Consider the following 19589-nt stretch of genomic DNA (forward strand, 5'->3'; position numbering starts at 1 on the left):
TTAATCATATAAATTTATAGCAAAATGTACATTCCATAATAGAAAAAATAAATACAACTTGCGACTTAAACATGATACTTTAAAAGTAACACATTGATTAAAATAACGATAAGAGTAACAGAAAAAACACATTATACTAAGATAACATAAAATATATACTACACACTAGTACCAAAATACACATAAAAAATAAAATAACAAACATAGATAACAAAACAATGGAGATAAGGAACACTTTAACCAATAAACTAATGCTTTTTGAGCTGTTTGTTATAACATCTATTTTTTTCTTAATTTATAGACAATTGAACATTTCCTTAAACTGGATAAAATGTTTCCTCAACGTCTTGGGAAAACAAAATAGCTTAAAAGCCAAAGCCTAGTTTGATTTGGCTACTTGCTTCGAATAAATTAATTAATAATGATTCGAAATAAATATTTTTATGTACGAATAACTGTAAAGAAATCACTAACTAAGATTTAACCATTAAACTTAAAATTTTACTACCAGTGATGAAAGATAGACAATTTTCTCAATTATTATGTCAATAGGATGAATGGAAATTCGAGATTTGTGTTGGTGGATGGATGAAATAAGGTCGCTCGAGGCAAGCGGCAGAAGACAGTGAGAAAAATGTTATAAGACAACTGTCCAGCTGTGGACGACGTCTGTCCATCTTTGTAATAATATTGAAGGACAGTCTAGTCCCGCGGTGTCGGATCGTCGACGCAACGGAAAACGCAGGGTTAAAATATAGACATTACTAGTTGGACAGTTGTTACCAAATAAGACTAAGCAGGATTTTGGTAATTAGGTAACCTCTACAAAAGATCTTTGTCTTAGCGATACTGAATACTTTAAATTACGTTACGTTTTTTTAGAACTACAGTTTAATTTAATGCCACATAAAAAAACAAAATCAAAAGCAGACGAAATCGCGAGCAACAGCTAGTATGATAATAAAAAGAATGTCGTGAAATTATGATCGTAAATCTTCGAACTAGAATAATATCACAATGCTAACCTATTTTCTTTACGTGGAACATTTTGAAAAATTTGAAAATACCTATGTCCAGCATATGGCATCCTTGATGAAGCAGTTCGTGAAATTTAAATCATAAATCTTCAAGCTACGATAATGTCACAATGCTACCCTACTTTTACGTGGTACTATCTATGGTGATAGACTTAACGAGGGTCAATTAACTTATAATAACACGCGTAAACGTGCATTTGATATGTGGCTATTTCAAACCTATTGAACGCGTTATTTCTTCGAAAACTGTCCAAGCCATAGCTGCCATCAGAGTTCTGCGCAGCATTCTTGGTACTGCGCCTTTGAAGTAGCCTTTTATACCGTAAGTCTGTAACAAAGGAAAATATAGCTATTATTTTGTATTCTTTACATAAAAATATGACAAAAAATTTGCATAGTTCCTGAGAATCGTCAAAATATTATTAAGATTCTATGTTCTACGCAGCGAAAAAGGATATGTTATTCTAGACCATATTTCTGACTAAATATGGTCTGGTTATCCGCTGTACACGATTTGAAAGTTTAAAAAAAAGTGTCTACAAGTGATTCGGTACGAAGCGTTCCGGTACGATGAAACAGAAACCGATTAGGGGTATTACAACTGTCATACCCCTAATAGGATATCCCTGATGGTAAGTGACGATGCAGTTTAGGATGCTACAATCTTAAAATGCTACTAAGTCTAATATGGTAAGATGGTAAGACTGCAGCATCACATACCATCAGGTGAGATTGCAGTTACGGGCTAATTTATATTTTATTTATTTATTAGCTTTTCCAGGGAAACAAACAGTACTTTCACACATAAGAGTCACATTTAAAAAAAAACTTTAAAGAGATTATCATACTATAGTGCCATAATCATTTTCCTAAGACTGCCAATTAGACGTGAAAAGAAGTTTAGTGGAATAATAGTTATTTATGCAACTGCTGTATAATAAGAGATATTAAAACACCAACGTAGGTTTATCACACGAGCCGAAGCAGAGTGTGACAAAGAGTGAGTATGTGTTACTGAGAAATAAGACGTAAGACGCAATCCTCACACTCAGAGATACGGATTAACGAAAATGAGTGTAAACATACAAAGGTCTTTCCAAACCTTAACACACGACTAACAACCAACTTACTAAAACTAAGTCAGAAAAAACTAAGGACGGCAGTAACGATGACAGGGCATTGCCAACTAAACAAACAGCTTTTAATTTTAGGTATAACCGACAGTCCTCTGTGCAGAGCATGCATGGAGGCAGATGAAACACCGACTCACGTATTACATTATGTGAGTATTACATGAGTGTTTTAATACCTAATTATGTTGGTAATTAGGTTTTAAAACATATATTATATATATGTTTTATATATATATTATAGTTATATTTATATATATATATATTTTATTTATATATTTGTATAATTTTAAATCTTATTTATTGCACCACCTACCTCTTTTCTATGTTTTTTTCTTTTACGCCATTGGTTGCCTGGAAGAAATCGCTATGTAGCGATAAGGCCACCAAATTGTACTCTCTTTATATGTATTTATATCTTTGTAACTACTTTTTTTCTTTGGTGTACAATAAAAGTGTATTCATTCATTCATTCATTCATTCATTCAAAACACTAGCACTACTTTCTAAAGAAGTTTTATATAATCGGAGTACTTAAAATCTTGTATGCAACTCTAAATTCGAAACAGCTTACTGCTAAAATTAAAGCAGTCAGTCGTAACCTAATATCATACAAATAGATGTTGATATAAAGTTGTACTGAATTTTATAAGAACACTCCTATTTTTTCGACCCCTTCTGCGCGAAGAGGCAATACATTCCGGCAAACAGCCACATTCTTATTGCTCGATACTTGGTATTTAAATCCTTAAAGCACGGGAGTAAATAAAAAAAAATATTGCAGTCAAAAGGACTAACTTGTATCTATATATAAAACATAGTCGTGTTAGTTACACCATTTATGACTTGAGAACGGACGGACCGATTTTCAATATTTTCGATTTGCTGGATTTCTGTTAGTCCAGAATAGGATAATATGTATAGAATAATAATATTTATCGATAAAACAATATTTTTAAAATCAAAAGAATAATCAAGCCGATCGTAACAAAACACAACTGACAGCGCACGTCAGTTTGTTTTTAAACGCAGAACGGTTGATGTGGCCTAAAGAGAGCCACATTAATCCGGAGTAAGGTGAGCAGTGCGTATTGTACTTTACAAAGGCATTGTGATGTACAAAATATTAAGGCGAAATGAAATTCGCGGGGTCAGCTAGTTGTTAATAAAAATAATAATACCTGATGCACATAGACAGCTGCGCTGAAGGCGTTGGGGAACTTGTCCGGGTACAGTTGCATATTGGTCTTCAACACGTCCGCGGGGTTGGTGGCGAGGGACGCTGCTATACCGGCGACAATTCCGCACGAGAAATTCACTATACTGGCCGTAGCTGGTGATTGGAGGCATTCTAGAAAGACAGAAAACCTAAATATTATAAAGGAATGGGATTTCTAACTATATCATTATCATTCGACTTAACATTTTGGTATTGGCTGACATTTGAGGACATGCTTTAATATTATGATATTAAATTTAGTTATAACTTTGAGAACCAAATTGTATAATTGCGTTATCATCGTATGTTATAATTATTATTAATTTTGGCTGAATATGAAGATCATGAATTATGCATAACATCTATTTTTTTTTGTACCATGTTCAAGCAAAATAAATAAATAAATAAATTTGGTCTGCCGATTGGCACAGTGAGCAGCGACCCTGATATCTGAGTCTAACGCCGTGGGTTCGAATCCCACAACTGGAAAAGGTTTGTGTGTTGAACATGCATGTTTTTCAGTATCTCGGTGTATTTTAAGTATTTATGGATATTATTTATAAAAAATAGTTATCAACTACACACACAAGCTACGCTTAGTTTGGGGCTGGATGGCGGTGTGTGTATTGTCGTAATATTTACTTATTTTTAATTTTTAATACGCGATGGACGAAAGCTCGGCTGTGACGTGCGGACGCACAAAGCCAACGCAAGAACCGAACAAGACAAAAAAAAGAGATTCTATATATAAGAGGAGGTATATATTCGAGCCATCACTTTGCGTAATGGACAAATCACAAAGTTAACAGGTGTTAAGTTTATTTTATTATATTTACACATAAAACTGATGCAAAATTTAAATTTGGAGACTTTATTTATGGAGCTTGGTCCTGAATAACAAAAATTGAAATTTCACAATTGAACATCATAATTTTTTGCAATAATTATTCTGTCTTGCAAGAGATTCGGAGCGGACTGCTTCCAAGCAACCTTGCAAATTAATTTATCTGCAAAAGTAAGTACAAAAAACTTAAAGTTTTTTGTTGGTAACGCTAAAACATCCTCCTTTTTTTGAAGTCGATTAAAAAAATTTACTGCAAATATTTTGACGACAGTTTGAGCACTGTGAGTTATAAGTAGCAGGTCCCGGATTCGATCCTTGGCAGGAATTGGAAATAAAAAATTTCTGAATTTTCTCTAGTCTCATTACTACGCCCGAAGTGATTCTATCGTAAAACACCTTTAAATATACCCTACCTTTAGGAATTGCCTGTTTCGCCTGCGTGTAGAACATAAGGTAGAGCCCAGAGAAGGGTGCGTCCCTCGCTAATGTGGGTCCCAGGCCACAAGACAAGCCTCGGAAGCCTTCGGCTTTGTATATCGCCTTCAGTGCACCACCGAGACTGTTGTATTTGTACACTCCTGATTCGTATCTGTGAAGAGCAATAACACATAATATTAAAAAAATACTATTAAATTAATTATGCAGACACCCCGAGCTGAAAATCTCAAGAAAATATCAAACATGGCTTGAAACCAGTTTTGAAAAAACTAATATTTAATGAGGTTATAGTTAAATAAAGTGGTTTAGACGTTTAGGTTTTGTTTGAGATTATTGATTTGTTTGGCCGATTGGCGCAGTGGCCGGCGACCTTGCTTTCTGAGTCCAAGGTCGTGGGTACGATTCCCACAACTGAAAAATATTTGTGTGTTGAACATACATATGAACACCCAGACACTGAAAACATTCAGTTATATAATATGTATATTATAAGTATTTATGTATATTATTCATAAAATTATTCATCAGTTATCTTAGTACCCATAACAATAGTGCGTGTTGTCGTAGTTTATTTATTTATTTAATATTTATATTCACCTGTTGCTTTTTTTTCATCCGCGTTTATTACGGCTTTTTACAAATCCCATTGTTTTCCCGGGATAAAACCGTTTTGTTATTTCAATTAACTCTATGCCAAAAATCAAGTTGGTTAGATGCTTAGTTGGGGCGTAAAGTAAGGTGCTTAGGTACACGGGATAAAGAAACTTCCAGACGCGCTGATTAGTGCAAGATTGAAAACGAGAGTTCAATAAACCCAGTTAACGCTTGTTAATAGCTGGAACCGAATATCTATGACTACTACTATATAACTGAATTATTTGAGATATCACTCTTCCGAAACTAAAGCTATTGTAGAGACAGTAAAGTAGGGTTCAAAAATTGCTGGACTCCACTTTTGAGAACATTATGTAGAACTCACAGGCAAGGCAGGTTTCCTCACGATGTTTTCCCTCACCGAAGCAAGTGATATATTTAATTACTTAAAACGCACACAACTTAGAAAAGTTAGAGGTAAGTGCTGGGATTCGAACTCGGCCCCCCTAAAGTGAAGTCGAGCTCCTACCCACTGCGCTATCACAACTTCAACTAAGATAAAATAGCAACTACAAATAAGACAGCAAACTTACCTAGTTTTAATAACAGTCATAGGTATCAACGCAACACCGCTCATGGTCCTCGCTATGACCCCCAGCGCGACCGCTTCCATAGCTCCCAAGTCCTGTCTGGTCTTCCCCAGCTTAGTCTTCAGCCAGTGGAGGGATGAGAAGTATAAGCCGACGCCGGGAACGCAGCGGGCTATGGACGGGACCATTCCACGCCATAGACCGATGATCTGCTCTTGGCGTACAATGTTCACGAATATTGTTATCATGCCGGGTTGAATTCTGCTGCTGAAGAAAAAAAAAATTTAGTACAAATTGGTCACGATACAAACTGTAGGCTGCAACGTACACATTTAAGCACAACTACTACCTACAGTTTAAAAATATTGTTATCACAATCATACCACTACCATGTACACATGTTTTACGCAATGTACGTATCAAAAGTGCCATCATAGATGCCATTATATATGGCACTTTACTAGAATAATTTATGAAAATTAAGCTTGATTTGCTATAGTCCGCGAAAAGCAGGAGAATCTGTGTAATTTATAATTTAAAGTCAACATCTCCTGAGGATGCTCCGGGTTCGGAGCGAAACGTGCGTAGAGGGTACATTGCCGAAGATCTTTTTGGTGTGGAGTATATGGATTGAATAAATTATAATAAATTACTCCATACAGATTCTTCTGCTTTTCGCGGAAAATAGCAAATTAAGCTTAATTTTCATAATATATCATGGATCTCCGCAAAGTAAAGCCTGCTTCCATCCAATACTAGAATAAAAATATTTTTGTCTTTGAACAGATTCTTCACGTATGTCAGTAACCCGGTTACTGTCCATCTACGGATCTCCTTTTTTTTGATTTATTACTAAAAGATACTCAGAAGCTTTAGAGATACAATTCGTTTACAATTACCAATATATATAATACATAAATTGATAAAATTTATCGTTTTTTTTCTCATTAAAAACTAAAATACGTATCCGCTTTGTAATGGATATTGCAGTATCATTACTTAAAAACCAATTAACTAGTGTAATTAGCTTAATTTTTTAGTTTTTTTTTTATTACATATTAGCTGGTCGATGTCGATATAGTCGACCTAGCAATCCTACCTTTACCATAAAACCAATATTATGTAGGCTAAAGGGTGCAGTGTCGTGCACAGGGTTTTTTACCAGGGTAGGCATAAAATAGAAAAAACGAATTATAGGAACAATGTTGGGTAGGCACTAGGCAGTGCTTTTGTGCGTGTATGAAGTGAACGCAACTCAAAGGGTGTATTTATTGTGATCCAATTTGAATTAAATTTGGAATGGATAAAGATTATACCCTGGAATAACACAGGATACTTTTTGTCCCGGAAAAATCCATATTTCATGAATCTGTTCGGAAGTTGCGTGCGTACCTACGTAATGCAACGAATCGCATTAAAATCGACCCGAATCGATATTCTAAAAGTACGAACAAGTACGAGTCATGTTGAAAATAGTAAGTACGAACAAAACAATACACGCAATGTCTTATTATTCCAAATACATACATAATCAAGTAGGTACGTTTCTTCGATGAATAAAAACTGTAAGACTGTACTCTGCTAGATATACCTAACAATAAAAATTCAAATAACATAATTAACATTTCATTTACAAATTATAATTTAATATTGTACCTACTTATCCAGCACTAAAAGAGTACTAAATGGGATAACAAAGAAATTTAATAATTCTTAGGAGACAGCTCAAGCATGCTCTCGCAGTCTACGCTGACTCTAAAGTGACAGTTTAAATGTCAAAAATACTCACTTGACTGTCGCCGCAACAACATGCTGGCCGGGGTTCTGCAACCTCGTCTTCACCAAGTCCAACGGTTGGAACAGTATTGTACTGAACGTTCCCGAGAAGGAACCGGCGAGGAACGCTTTGAACACCGGGTGGTACTGTGGATAAGAGAAAAAATAATTTTAATACCTGTGCTAAACACCACCTAACTTAAATATACTGCGGGTCCAATATAAATGTTATAGCATTAATTTATGACCAAGAAAATAATCCCCCTGATAGTGAGAGTAAAACTAGAGCTACACAAAAATCTTACGTACATTTTTCTTTCAGGTTTATTAAAATGTAATACAATTTAAAAACGTTAAACGTCCCAATCTTTCGTCTATTTAAGACGTTTTGTTAAAACCCCATTTATGTTAATTTCAAAAATAAAGTTTTGCTTGTCCTAATTTTTCAACTTCTGTCCTTTTTTGCAAATGGTTGTATTATTATTCGTGTCCTTTCATTTCCTTAACTTGATTTTAACTTTTAATAATTAATCATTAAGTAAGCAAATAAAATAAAAATAAGAAGCAAAATTAACGTATTTTTTTCTCTAGCAACCTTTATCTATTCCCCGCAGACCGAAACCAACTTCAGTCATTGACATCTGACCTTCATGATTTACAAAACGACACAACTAAGTATAACTGTGTTTTCTCGCTTGAATTAATATAGAGATAAACTCCGACCTAACCACGAGTCCGATGTGACTTAACTCGCCGATTAAATGTATATCTTGGTCATACTTTAGGTAGCGATACGTACATAAAACTCCAATTAAAACGTAAAATGTACAGTTGTTATCCAAAAAAAAGGCAAACTATGAATTTAAAAACAAATACTTTTAAGATTTGTCTTTGTTTTTTTTATTTGTTTTTCTATCCAATTATAAAATTAATGGCAGAATAACAGATGTATTCCTTATACGAAGAATAACGAATTTACTTAAGCAATCGAGGAGATATTGTATAAATTCAAGTACTATTTTTACTACATTCAAGTACTATCTTCCAAATTATCAACATCCTTATATATTACTTTATCTACTACCTTTATCCTTTTTGCCGGATTATTGTTAAATATACGCGTAAAAATATACGTTTTGTTTACCTTACTTGAATTTATACAATATATAAACAAAACGTATATTTTTACGCGTATATTTAACAATAATCCGGCAAAAAGGATAAAGGTAGTAGATAAAGTAATATATAAGGATGTTGATAATTTGGAAGATAGTACTTGAATGTCAATAAACCGATTAAAGAACTAAATTTTGTTTTTGCTAGTTTACACATTGCCTACATGACTCTGCAGTGCACACAAATTTTGATAAAACAAAGATACAAAGATTAAGATAAAGATATGCATGAAAAACATAAATTAGCTTAGAAATAAACTTACATTAGCCACGATGTCCATTTTCTCAAAGAAGCCTTTCTGGTAACTTTAAGAGCAATAGTCAGGTGATGTCTTTTGGATAGACTCCGAATTTGTAGTATTCGAAATGATAGAGCCAATGGCAGAAAGCGTATTTTATCTGAAATAGTTTCAGATGCAGGCCTAAATCGTATCTGAGTAGTCTGAATAGTAAATTGGGTTCACTCTGTACATCAAGGATATGGTCATTTTTTGGAATAGATTGCTCGAAAATTGATGCATGTATGCCACCAACAAATGGAATCTTAAACGAAAACAGTTCACGTATCCCAAGAGCTGAAACTCTTCAGTATCTCAAAACACAAATCGAAACTAGTTAGGAGAAAGGAAGTCACAGTAATTCACGAATTTAGCCATTTAGAATATCTGATAAACTTGCAAGAGGACCGGGAGAAAACCGCGTTTTTTATAGCAAAACTACGTGCGAACGACTGCAGGTCTGAACACTGACTGGTAACAAATAAGCTGAGTGCTTCGATAAACTTGGGTAATTTATAGTTGGTGTTATCAGTTGTAGACAACGGTCGTGGGTGATCGGGGACTTAGGTCATGCTGACCCAATGATAACGCTGTCCGTGCCTGGCTAACTAGGGGGTATGATGTATGAATAAATAAGTTCCTAAGAGCAATATGTACGCATTGTTACTTGCTTGATTGTTTTATTTAAAGTAATGTAACGTAACGGTAACATTATTAATAAACTAAGTATTAAGGATTTTATAATACTAATATTATTAATTGGTGTATTATTGATTGTTATCGTCAGCATAATAAAAATCACAACCAAAATAACTAAGTATTTACTAGTTATTTCGAGTATCTTTGGAAGACTGACGTATATACCACATATGTATTAATATAAAGTCTTCTTCGATAATCAAAGACTACTAAATAACATAAACTTCTATCGATATGCAACCGCTTGAATATATTTAAAAAGTCAAGAATCTAAATTAAGAACAAAGACACAAAAGAACCATAGATTCTATAAAATTAAAACTAACTTTCCAAGAACACAGGATATACGAGCATATTAATCAGTGCCGGATTAACCACGTAGCAATTGCTACGGGCCCCGCGCGAAAGGAGGCCACGCATATTAAATACCGCTCATCTCTACCTGACTGACTGACTGACTGACTGACTGACAGACACGCACACATACATCGGCTATAGTAATTTACTACACTATTAATTACCCACAAATATGTAACCTATAGATAGCAAATACGTATTGCATTTAAGATACGTTTATACGTATTTGAGATACGTATTGAGTATTCAATTGTATTTTGACCACTTTATACTCTTAGAACCCATAACAGACCAAGGGCTTAAAGTCAAAGTCAAAGTCAAAGTCAAAAATATCTTTATTCAAGTAGGCCCACAGGTGGCACTTTTGATGCGTACATAAGAATTACACGGTAGTGAGATGATGGCGATAAACACATTCGTAAACTTAAAACTAAAGCTACGAGGGTTCCAAACGCGTCCCGGTCTAAGAAGAAGCCCACAACAAACTTAGCCGGGTGTTTTTTTTTTTTTTTGTTATCACCATCTCACAATGTCATTTTAAATTATTAGAAGAGCAACCTGGTTAGAGCAATAATTTACACCCAAGCTTTTTTATCGTTTACAAAGAATTTTCTTTTAAAGAATTTGCTGCGGGCCCCGCGGTTGCTTAATCAGGCAGTGATATTAATAAGATGACGTTTGTTTCAGCTTACTAAATTATTTTGTTCATATATACAGAAAGGTTTTTTGAATGATAAAATGAATTGCTTCATAAGCGAAGTGTTGAAGTGGGTATTACTGTCAGTTTATGCACACCGAGTGATTCTCCAACTTAAAATGTCACTTTTTTATTCTTTATGAAATGAAATGAAATATTTATTTTGGTAAATATGGGTTAATTATTGGTGTTTAGGATATAAAGTTCCAACATATTCTGTTAATACATTAACATGCAAAATTTAGACATTAAGATTTGGTTTAGACATTAAGTCATATTAATATTAATATTTATTTTTATTGCTTTTAGAAGTGAATATAAATAGACAAATGTTGAGAAAAAACACTATTTTAACACTCATGATATTTTTTAATCTCTTTATTTTTTATTATTCAAACTAATTAATTTTTTTTTTAAAAAGTTCTGTCTTGGACTTCCGTGTGCGGATCCCGTATCTTGTGGTCACGATAACGAGCGAAATACTTCGCTTATCGAGTTGGTTTTTTTATAGGCTTCAGTATTTTGAGGAATAGATGCCTTTCTACGGTACTTACAGCCTTACACGGTTTTGTACTTTTCACGGTATCATTAGATGTAGTTTAATTGTTATTTACAAAAAATCTAAATTTTATTGTAATGAATGATTATGAATTATGAGGCGTGCACTTTTGGATTTTCCAACTACATGTATCAATCAATATACTATAAAATAGCTTTAGGGCAACCCTAATGGTAAAATAGAAACGCATGTTGCATCTAAATAGAGTAAACACTACATTATCAATACACAATTATAATTTTCTAAATAAACATACCGTTCGCTGTATTTATTCACTAGATTATATATTTGCATAAGATAAAATATATTGTAAACAAATGTCCAACTATACGCACTAGTCGTTTTCATAAACGTGAATTAAACAAATTAGTTCAATTCTACAAAGTTCAAGTTGTTAGAACATATTATGTTATAACGGTACCTAATAAAACCTTTTTTCTATCTATATAATTTATATTAAGTATACTATATAATTATATTATGTCGTTCGTATTTCTTAAATATAGTTCAACCAGCCCAGGTCGAAATATCGACAAATCCAAAAATAATATCGTGGAATGTACCCGTTGAACTATATTTAAGAAATGTTGTTTAACCACGAAAATCCTAGTTTAAAGTCGTTCGTATTTCTCGAAGAATCTCAAAAATGGCTGGACCGACATTTTTGTATTTTTTTTTTTCAATGCTGTCATCGTATTAAAATAATAAAGAAAAAAGTTAATTTTTACCGCAATTACAAAAAAGAACACCTTCAAACTAAAAAATAAATAGTGTTGAAAGGAATGTATATGTAAGTTTATAATATTACAGGAAAGAATATTTAAGTGGGAGAATAGTAAAACAGCGTGACTAGATTATGTAGAACATACACACTGACCTCTATTATATTATAACAATATAGGTCAGTGGACATACATCATATTATATAAGGACTGTACATTTAAAAAAGAGTTTTGTATTTTTGTAGTTTTTGAATCATCATAAAAAAATAATTATACAAATCTCTCGTGTTGAAATGTTGCAAAGCAAAACATCTGCTAAAAATAAAAAGGTTGACCTTGTAAATTATGTAACGGTAAAATTATAACCACCATAACCATGTGTTTTTTTAGAAATCAATTTTTAACAAGTGGCTCAGTTTTTAATCTGTCAAATAATAATTATTATTAAATAATACTAATTAATAAGTGACCTTCCGAGGTCCGGAACCCTATACGCGAGTCTGATTGCACTTGCCAGTTTTTTAGGGTTTCGTAGCTAGGGAATAAAACTGACCATATTACAAGAATCCGCTTGCCGTCCCTCTGTAACCAGGCCGTATCTCACGAACCGTGATAGTAAGACAGTTGAAATTGTCACAGATGATGTATTTCTGTTGCCACTATAGAAACAAATTCTAAAAAACAGAATAGAATAAAATAGAAAAACTATATTGCAACACAACACAATAGGAAAAACACAAGGAAAACAGTAATAACACTTAGTGCTAGGGTGCAAAGACCTAAAACAGAATAAAAATTTAAGGGTGCCTCCTATAGCAGTGGTGTGCACGTGCAGTAACGTATATCAATTTTATTCTATACAAGTTATATATAAATTTTAGGGTAGGCAGTGCCCTCGAGGAGTGTCGCAGGTGGGATCCTCAGCGTCACACTCTGCTAGCGGAAATAGGCGGGGGGGTCTTGGGAAGCCGTGGTTGACTTTTCCGAAGAAGTTACCTCGCAGGAGGCCGCGGAGCGGATGCGTGAAGAAGCTGTAAACGCACATCCGCTCTGGCGTAGACGGGGGGAAGGAGACGAAGGGAATATGCCGCACGTCTGCTTGCCCTGGGACGCGGCGGGTAGTTATTGGGCTAGCTACCCGTCCCTATATGAGTCTCCCTACTGTCTGAGGGGGGGTCAAGCTGTCCTGATCACCTCCTCCTTAGCGTAGTAGCCCTGGCAATCAGTTGGGGTTGTTGGTAGACGTCTGGGAAGAATACAACGGGTTCGCCGGACGTCCAATAAAGCCAACGAGAAGGACATGCCGTGGTGGTTTTTAGTTCGGGTAAACGAGTCCCACATAACCACTGTCCTGCCCAAAAGGACAGAGGTAGCCATAAAGCTTTTCCACCACGAAAAGTGAGCGCTTGCTAACTCGCTCTAACTTGCTCGCTTGCACGCACTTAGCTCGTTTTGAATAATCATGAACTACTCCCGATGTGGGTGTTTTTTTTATGATCATTAAATAAAGAAAACCTATAATAATAAGCTATTTATTTGTTTTAGGTTAAAGTTCTCTAATACGTAATTCCCATCTGTTATCGTCTGCATCATAAAATCTACATAGCATAATAATATTATATACCAACATACATAAATATACCTACATAATTGAAGGTAAAGATTTTTTTCAATAGTATTAATTGACGGGCCAAGTAAATGGCCCACCTGATGGTGAGTGGAAAAACATCGCCTATAAACAGAGCAACGGCATGCAATTTTTTTTTTCGGATTTTAACAGCGTAACACGTGCTTTCTGGCGTGCGAAATGAGGCTCTGCCAGAAAGTTTAAGCCCTAGGAAAGAAGCGAACTTAGGGCGCCTCATATGAGGCCGAACCTTAGCTCAGGCGTCAATTGGAGTGAAGTCGTTTCAGACTGTGATTATTCCGCACGCTCTGAGGCCGTGGTGGGAACACACGTCCGGATGACGTCAGAAGTCGGGGACCACGTCTTTGCCGGCGAAGACGCTGTGCGGAGGTTGTCCTGATAGGGAGCATTGTCAATAGTAATCTGATCGTCAGGGTTGTGGGGGTATGCAAGCAACACGTCCTGCAACGTGCCACCATTTGTCCATTAACCTTAGGCGTAGATAGTAAGCCTAAAAATCCTGAGCTAACACCGGCAACCACGCACTTCAGACAGGAACGCAGCATTGCAACAATGCTGCCTATCGGCAAAAAGAGCTCTACCACTACTACTTAAAATTAATGAAAATATTATGTTATGACGTCTCAGATTGAGAAATAAAAAATCTAAGTATATAATAGAATAAAAAAAATTAATAGTCTCTGGAATATAATTCTGTTATCTGAATAGTAATAAATGTTTATTCCGCAACTCTGTAGTGACCAATTATTTATTAATAATTTGATAACAATATGTTCCAACCTATCTTATATTTATTTTGACTATAAAGAGTAACGACTATTGGTATCATCTATAATTCTACACCAAGTATCATAAAACTTAATTGATTATTGGATTTAAGCTTGTATTATAACTTGGTTTTAACAATTTAAAAAAACCGACTTTAACATAGGTACGCCCAGGAACTAAAAAGTAAAAATACTTGTTTCTACTGGCCATCACAAGCGCTACTAATGTGACCTAAATATGATAGTTAGATATATTTCCTTGCGCACTTTTTTGTAGGGATATAATTAGTACTTTAATCATGTAGTACATATTTTTCATGTATCATCAATACTTTTCTGAGCGCACGCTAAGTAATAAACTTTATATGCAAAAATTTGCTACTTTGGTTTACGTTATTGTTGATTTTTTTGTAATAGCTCGACCGATTTCGATAAAATTGAAATGGGACCACCTGGAAAGTATGTCCTTTCAAATAAAAAATGAATTTTTCAAATCGGTCCAGCCGTCTTCGAGTATCGGGTAACATACAATAAAAAAAACATGTTTTTTTGCACGCCATCTAAGGCAGATTGTTTGTTTCTAATATTGTATCTACCAACATTGTGAAACCAATCAGCAAATAAACGAATTGAAAGCCCACGGAACAATTAAAAGATCAATAACTATTCCCTCTTAAATTTTCAATACTATAATGCTGCGATAAAAGGTTAGCTCACAATGCAGCAGGCAGGCCGTGGAAACCGATAAAAATAGAAACCGGTAGCGAAAAAAAATCAGTTTTGGTTTCCAATATATTTATTTAACCGGTAAAATTGAGAGATTGTTTCTATCCATTTGAAATAATTAACCTGCCTATCGAATGCTACGAAAATTGAGCTCTTTTTGTAATTTTCGGGACCCACTTCGGTTCAATCATATGACCGATTCAACAAGGAACGATATTTTAATTCGGGAACTGATCAAAATCTACCGGAGGCAAACACACAGACTAGATTTCAATCATTAGAATTTAGAACGTTTTTCCGAATAACAAATATTTTTTGTACATTGTTCCAAGATTGAAGCATCATGAGAAGTTTGATAAAGGTAAAAAAGTAGGCTAAACCACGACTAAGGCTCTCGCATATATAATATTTTACTTTAGATTTCAGAGTCAATATTATTGCAAATTATGAAGACCGCAATTATTATATCGGAACTCGGAAGTAAGCAGTTGACCTCACTTGGTGCAAAATAATATTGACATTTGTCAATATTAAGCTTTATTTCATCATCATCCTAATTAAAAAAACGCTATAGGCTTCCCCTTTCAAAGAAGAGTACGTAGAGAGTAGAGACCCATTAATGCAGACTTAAGTAACGATCGTTGACTGGTTATGATCGATAAAAGATCAAGTGTCAGTGATAATGACCTGGCCGGACGGCGTAACGTGCTCACCAAGGTGGGAGAGAAGGTAAAGGTCGAATTCAGAATTAGAGTCGGAGACTCGTCCAATAAATTCAGACCTGAGTCGAGCTTTTCAACCTATACCTACTTACTATGTCTTCGCACGCCAATTCAACTGAGCAAAAAGCCTTTATACCATCTATACTTCTTTCAAAATTAGAAGGCTATTTTGTACAGAAATAACATAGGGTATAATTTTAGTCATAAATAGGGTTACAGCCTGAAATAAAAGTATCTGCTAGCCAGAAGAAAACGCATTATTGCGGTTCTTTGACAGCATTCGCTGACTAAATTGAACGTCCTACGTACACCAATCCTGGTTTATAGTAGTTCCTTAAAAAAGTTCGCGCACAATTTCGCACAATAATGCACTTTATGTTGAAAATAATTTAAAATGAAAAGTTGTTTTTCTATTGTTATGAATAGGCAAAAAACCCTGATCCCTTCAAACAAGACATTTTACTATCAAGACAATGTTATTAAGGTAAAATCCAAATAGAAAATGTAATTTGGAAGTATAGTTGTGTAATGTGTACATATTGTGCATAATGCACAAATGAATAACGACCCATAGTCATTGATTAAATATGTTACTAGTGTCTTAACTCCGAAACAAATGGATTAATTTTCAATGAAATTTTACAGGGAAATTTTACGATAAATTTTTATCCTGTAAAAATTGCTCTAAAATATACCTCTTAAAGTGTGAAACTGAGGTGAGGGAGTTGTAAGAAAGACTTAAGTTCTTTTATTGTACGCGGACGAAGTCGCGAATTAACCGCTACGATAGCAAATTCTTTAAAGTAGAAATAAGCCAATCAAGTTTGTTTGTATTAAATTATAGTTTTAATGACCTTTAATGTGATACCAAGCCATTCACCTATCGAACCATAGGCTTATAAGCCTATCTTTCTCTAAACATACAAAAGTATTGTCTAATATTATAAATACGATTTTTTTTTTTTGGTTCATTGTTTTTCTTAGCATCGCCTTACTTAGTATACGACTGTCGTGTTTTTGCGTAGTCAAAGTAAAAATTCAAATATTTCTTTATTCTACGCAAAACATTAACGCTTAACATTAACCAAAGAGCTTTTTTTTTTAAATTTTAGCTTAAACTGGTAATGTTCAAAAATTTAAAATTTTCCATCTTATCACTGATAATTTCGGTTTCTTAAAAAAAATTTAATCTATTAACTGGTAAAATGAATACAAATAATTTAGCCAGTTATTATAAATATTTTCCGGTTTAGCTCTATTTATTTTGTATATCAGCTTTTACAGACAGACAGGCACTGACTTTATTTTATGTAATATAATAAGTTGCGAAAAGTGTTACTGCAGTTATACTTATACTGCTAAATTGTTATATCTGAATTATAACGGATAGCAACAACAATCATAAAATACTACCTACCTACTGTACATTAACATTCCACTACTAGCATATCAAGTAGTTGATTAAAGAAATGTGACCTTTCCATTTAAAACACAACAACAGATATGAGAAAATATTCCTACACTTTTAACATTATATTAAACTAGTAGTTCAAAACCTTGCTTTTTAAAGAAAGTCATAAGTGCCTGTGATAGGCCTACATGAATAAAGAAATTTTGAATTTGAATTTGAATGTAGTACTTTAACCTATTGTGTATCATCATATCAAAACATTACTGGCCCGGTAACAGTATGTTATATTCTAGACATAAATATATGTGTTAGATGTTTTATATACCAGGAAATAACTAATATTTCCATAAAAGAAATTCAACATTCCTGCCATTCAGATGCAATACCTCTGTGTCAAATTTAGTCAAGATCAGTTACTATTTTACTTAAAATCAAACATAGTTAAAAAAGAAAAAATCTTTTTTTAATAACTGATTGATTAAGTACATGTAAAGAATATAACTATTGGAATAAATTTATAGTTAAAATCTAATATATCTAATAATGTAATAGTGTTAGGCTATAAATTAACATATTTGTGAATTGGTTATTTACATAGAGAAATCTAAGTAATTGTATTTACCAGTCAAATTAACCTAAGTAAATTCAAGGATTTTGTTACGCAGTTAATTAAGTAATGTGCAAATTATCTTTTCTATATCATCCAATTAATGACATGAGTGTAAAGCGTGAAGCATTTATATTAAAAAACACTTTATCTTCACCTGACCCTGGAGAAAAGATTCCATTTGTTGTGCAGAAAAAGGAAAACTTAATTCAACATATTATCCACAAACTAAGCTCTATATTAAAAAACCATAAAAGAGGTGTGTCTGTAATTGAATGATATTCAATAAATATTAATTGAATTAGTTATTACTGAAGACAGAGATTATTATATTATAAATTATTCTGATCATATTACATTTCTATAATATTAGTCTGTTTGTATTGCTCAAAAATGGCACTACTTAATATTGGCACACATTGCATTGTAAATAGTAAAGTTAAAGCAGCAGACGTTTGTTTATATATATCCCACAATAGCCTTAATAAACTAAACACAGGTATTGCTACTTGCAGCTATTGATACTTTAGTATTTAGTGTTAAACTTTGCAAGTTTATCAAGATAATTGATAAAATTCACCACAAACTATAGATATAGAGATAGATCAGGGGTCTATTACATAAATAACTTATCTTCACAATAAGTAACATCCACAAAAACTTCTTGTTGTGTCTTACCTCTAACATTAGTCTAGGTAAAAAATCTCGAGACATCATTTTAATGAAATCTGAAACTTATGTAAGGAGGAAAATATTACACAAATTTTGTTATAATTTTTATTTTTATTCTAATAAAATATTTTAAGTACTTCTACGTGTCAAAATTGTTTACCTTTAGACAATTACCTAACTAACATTTTACATACGAAGATGTGGCCCAAACTAGTATGTAGCTAGGTACTAAACAACGATATAGGTACTAAAGCTGTTTACTTACCAATAAGTAATGACGGCATATTAATAGCAATTGCGGGAATAATTGTATTATTAGTCCGCTGGAGGCAAATAACAAGGGTCACTCAGGACGTTCTTATCGAGATAAGTCTGCAGGGGGCCTCACTTACGTCTTTATCAGGGCTCTTGGGGTCATGAGCTACAGGCGCTGTCGTGTCGATCGCCCAACCGTTAGAAAACGCCCCCAACGAATGCGACATTACAATTATCGTCTCTAAAGCATAATATTTGCAAAATATTGACGTACTTTATTACGACTTTATTATTTGTTTTCTTTGATTCACATTGTTATTGAAATTGTGATTGTGACAGAACATGTCATTTCGCATACGTCAGTCGGGTCCATAAAAAATTGACGTTGACGTATTTTGGGGCGAAAAGTCAAATCACGCGAAATGTTTTGTAATTTTATTTTAAAATGTATTTTGATTATATTATAATAGAGACTCTTGGTTATTTATTTAATTTTGCTCATAAATAAGTTTTTTCATAATTCTAAGTCTTTCCAAATTAAAAATTATAAAGCTGAGCGGCCAAAGAACTTATGAAATAGTGTGGTTATGGTACTTAAAGTAAATAATTCACAATAATAATATTCTCAAATAGTTCGCAGAACTCTGACGCAATTTTTAAAACTAT

At 33.6% G+C, this 19589-nt stretch overlaps 1 protein-coding gene across 3 annotated transcripts; it reads right to left on the reverse strand.

Moving 5' to 3' along the window:
* Window positions 1–9: 9 nt before the first annotated feature.
* LOC120629122 (mitochondrial glycine transporter-like) lies at window positions 10–19252 on the reverse strand. Of its 3 annotated transcripts, XM_039897908.1 has the most exons (7): window positions 18934–19048; window positions 9067–9202; window positions 7642–7775; window positions 5856–6119; window positions 4644–4819; window positions 3349–3518; window positions 10–1365 (listed from the first exon to the last, which is right to left on the reverse strand). In XM_039897908.1, the coding sequence occupies exons 2-7, from the start codon at window positions 9082–9084 to the stop codon at window positions 1246–1248; spliced, it is 882 nt and encodes a 293-aa protein (XP_039753842.1). In that variant the 5' UTR covers window positions 9085–9202; window positions 18934–19048; the 3' UTR covers window positions 10–1245. The 3 variants fall into 3 exon arrangements, with proteins under 3 accessions (XP_039753842.1, XP_039753841.1, XP_039753840.1); XM_039897907.1 differs by lacking the exons at window positions 9067–9202; window positions 18934–19048 and adding an exon at window positions 19061–19252 and having other exon boundaries at window positions 5856–6116; XM_039897906.1 differs by lacking the exons at window positions 9067–9202; window positions 18934–19048 and adding an exon at window positions 19061–19252.
* Window positions 19253–19589: the final 337 nt, after the last annotated feature.

This window comes from Pararge aegeria, chromosome 14, assembly GCF_905163445.1.
Source record: "Pararge aegeria chromosome 14, ilParAegt1.1, whole genome shotgun sequence".
Classification (NCBI taxonomy): domain Eukaryota; kingdom Metazoa; phylum Arthropoda; class Insecta; order Lepidoptera; family Nymphalidae; genus Pararge; species Pararge aegeria.

Coding starts and splice junctions, on each gene's coding strand:
- LOC120629122 (XM_039897906.1), bottom strand. CDS start 19,150: ATGTCGCATTCGTTGGGGGCGTTTTCTAACGGTTGGGCGATCGACACG. Junction 7,776..19,060: donor CCAAGAGCCCTGATAAAGAC/GTAAGTGAGGCC, acceptor TCTTATCCACAG/TACCACCCGGTGTTCAAAGC. Junction 6,120..7,641: donor GTTGTTGCGGCGACAGTCAA/GTGAGTATTTTT, acceptor TTTTTTCTTCAG/CAGCAGAATTCAACCCGGCA.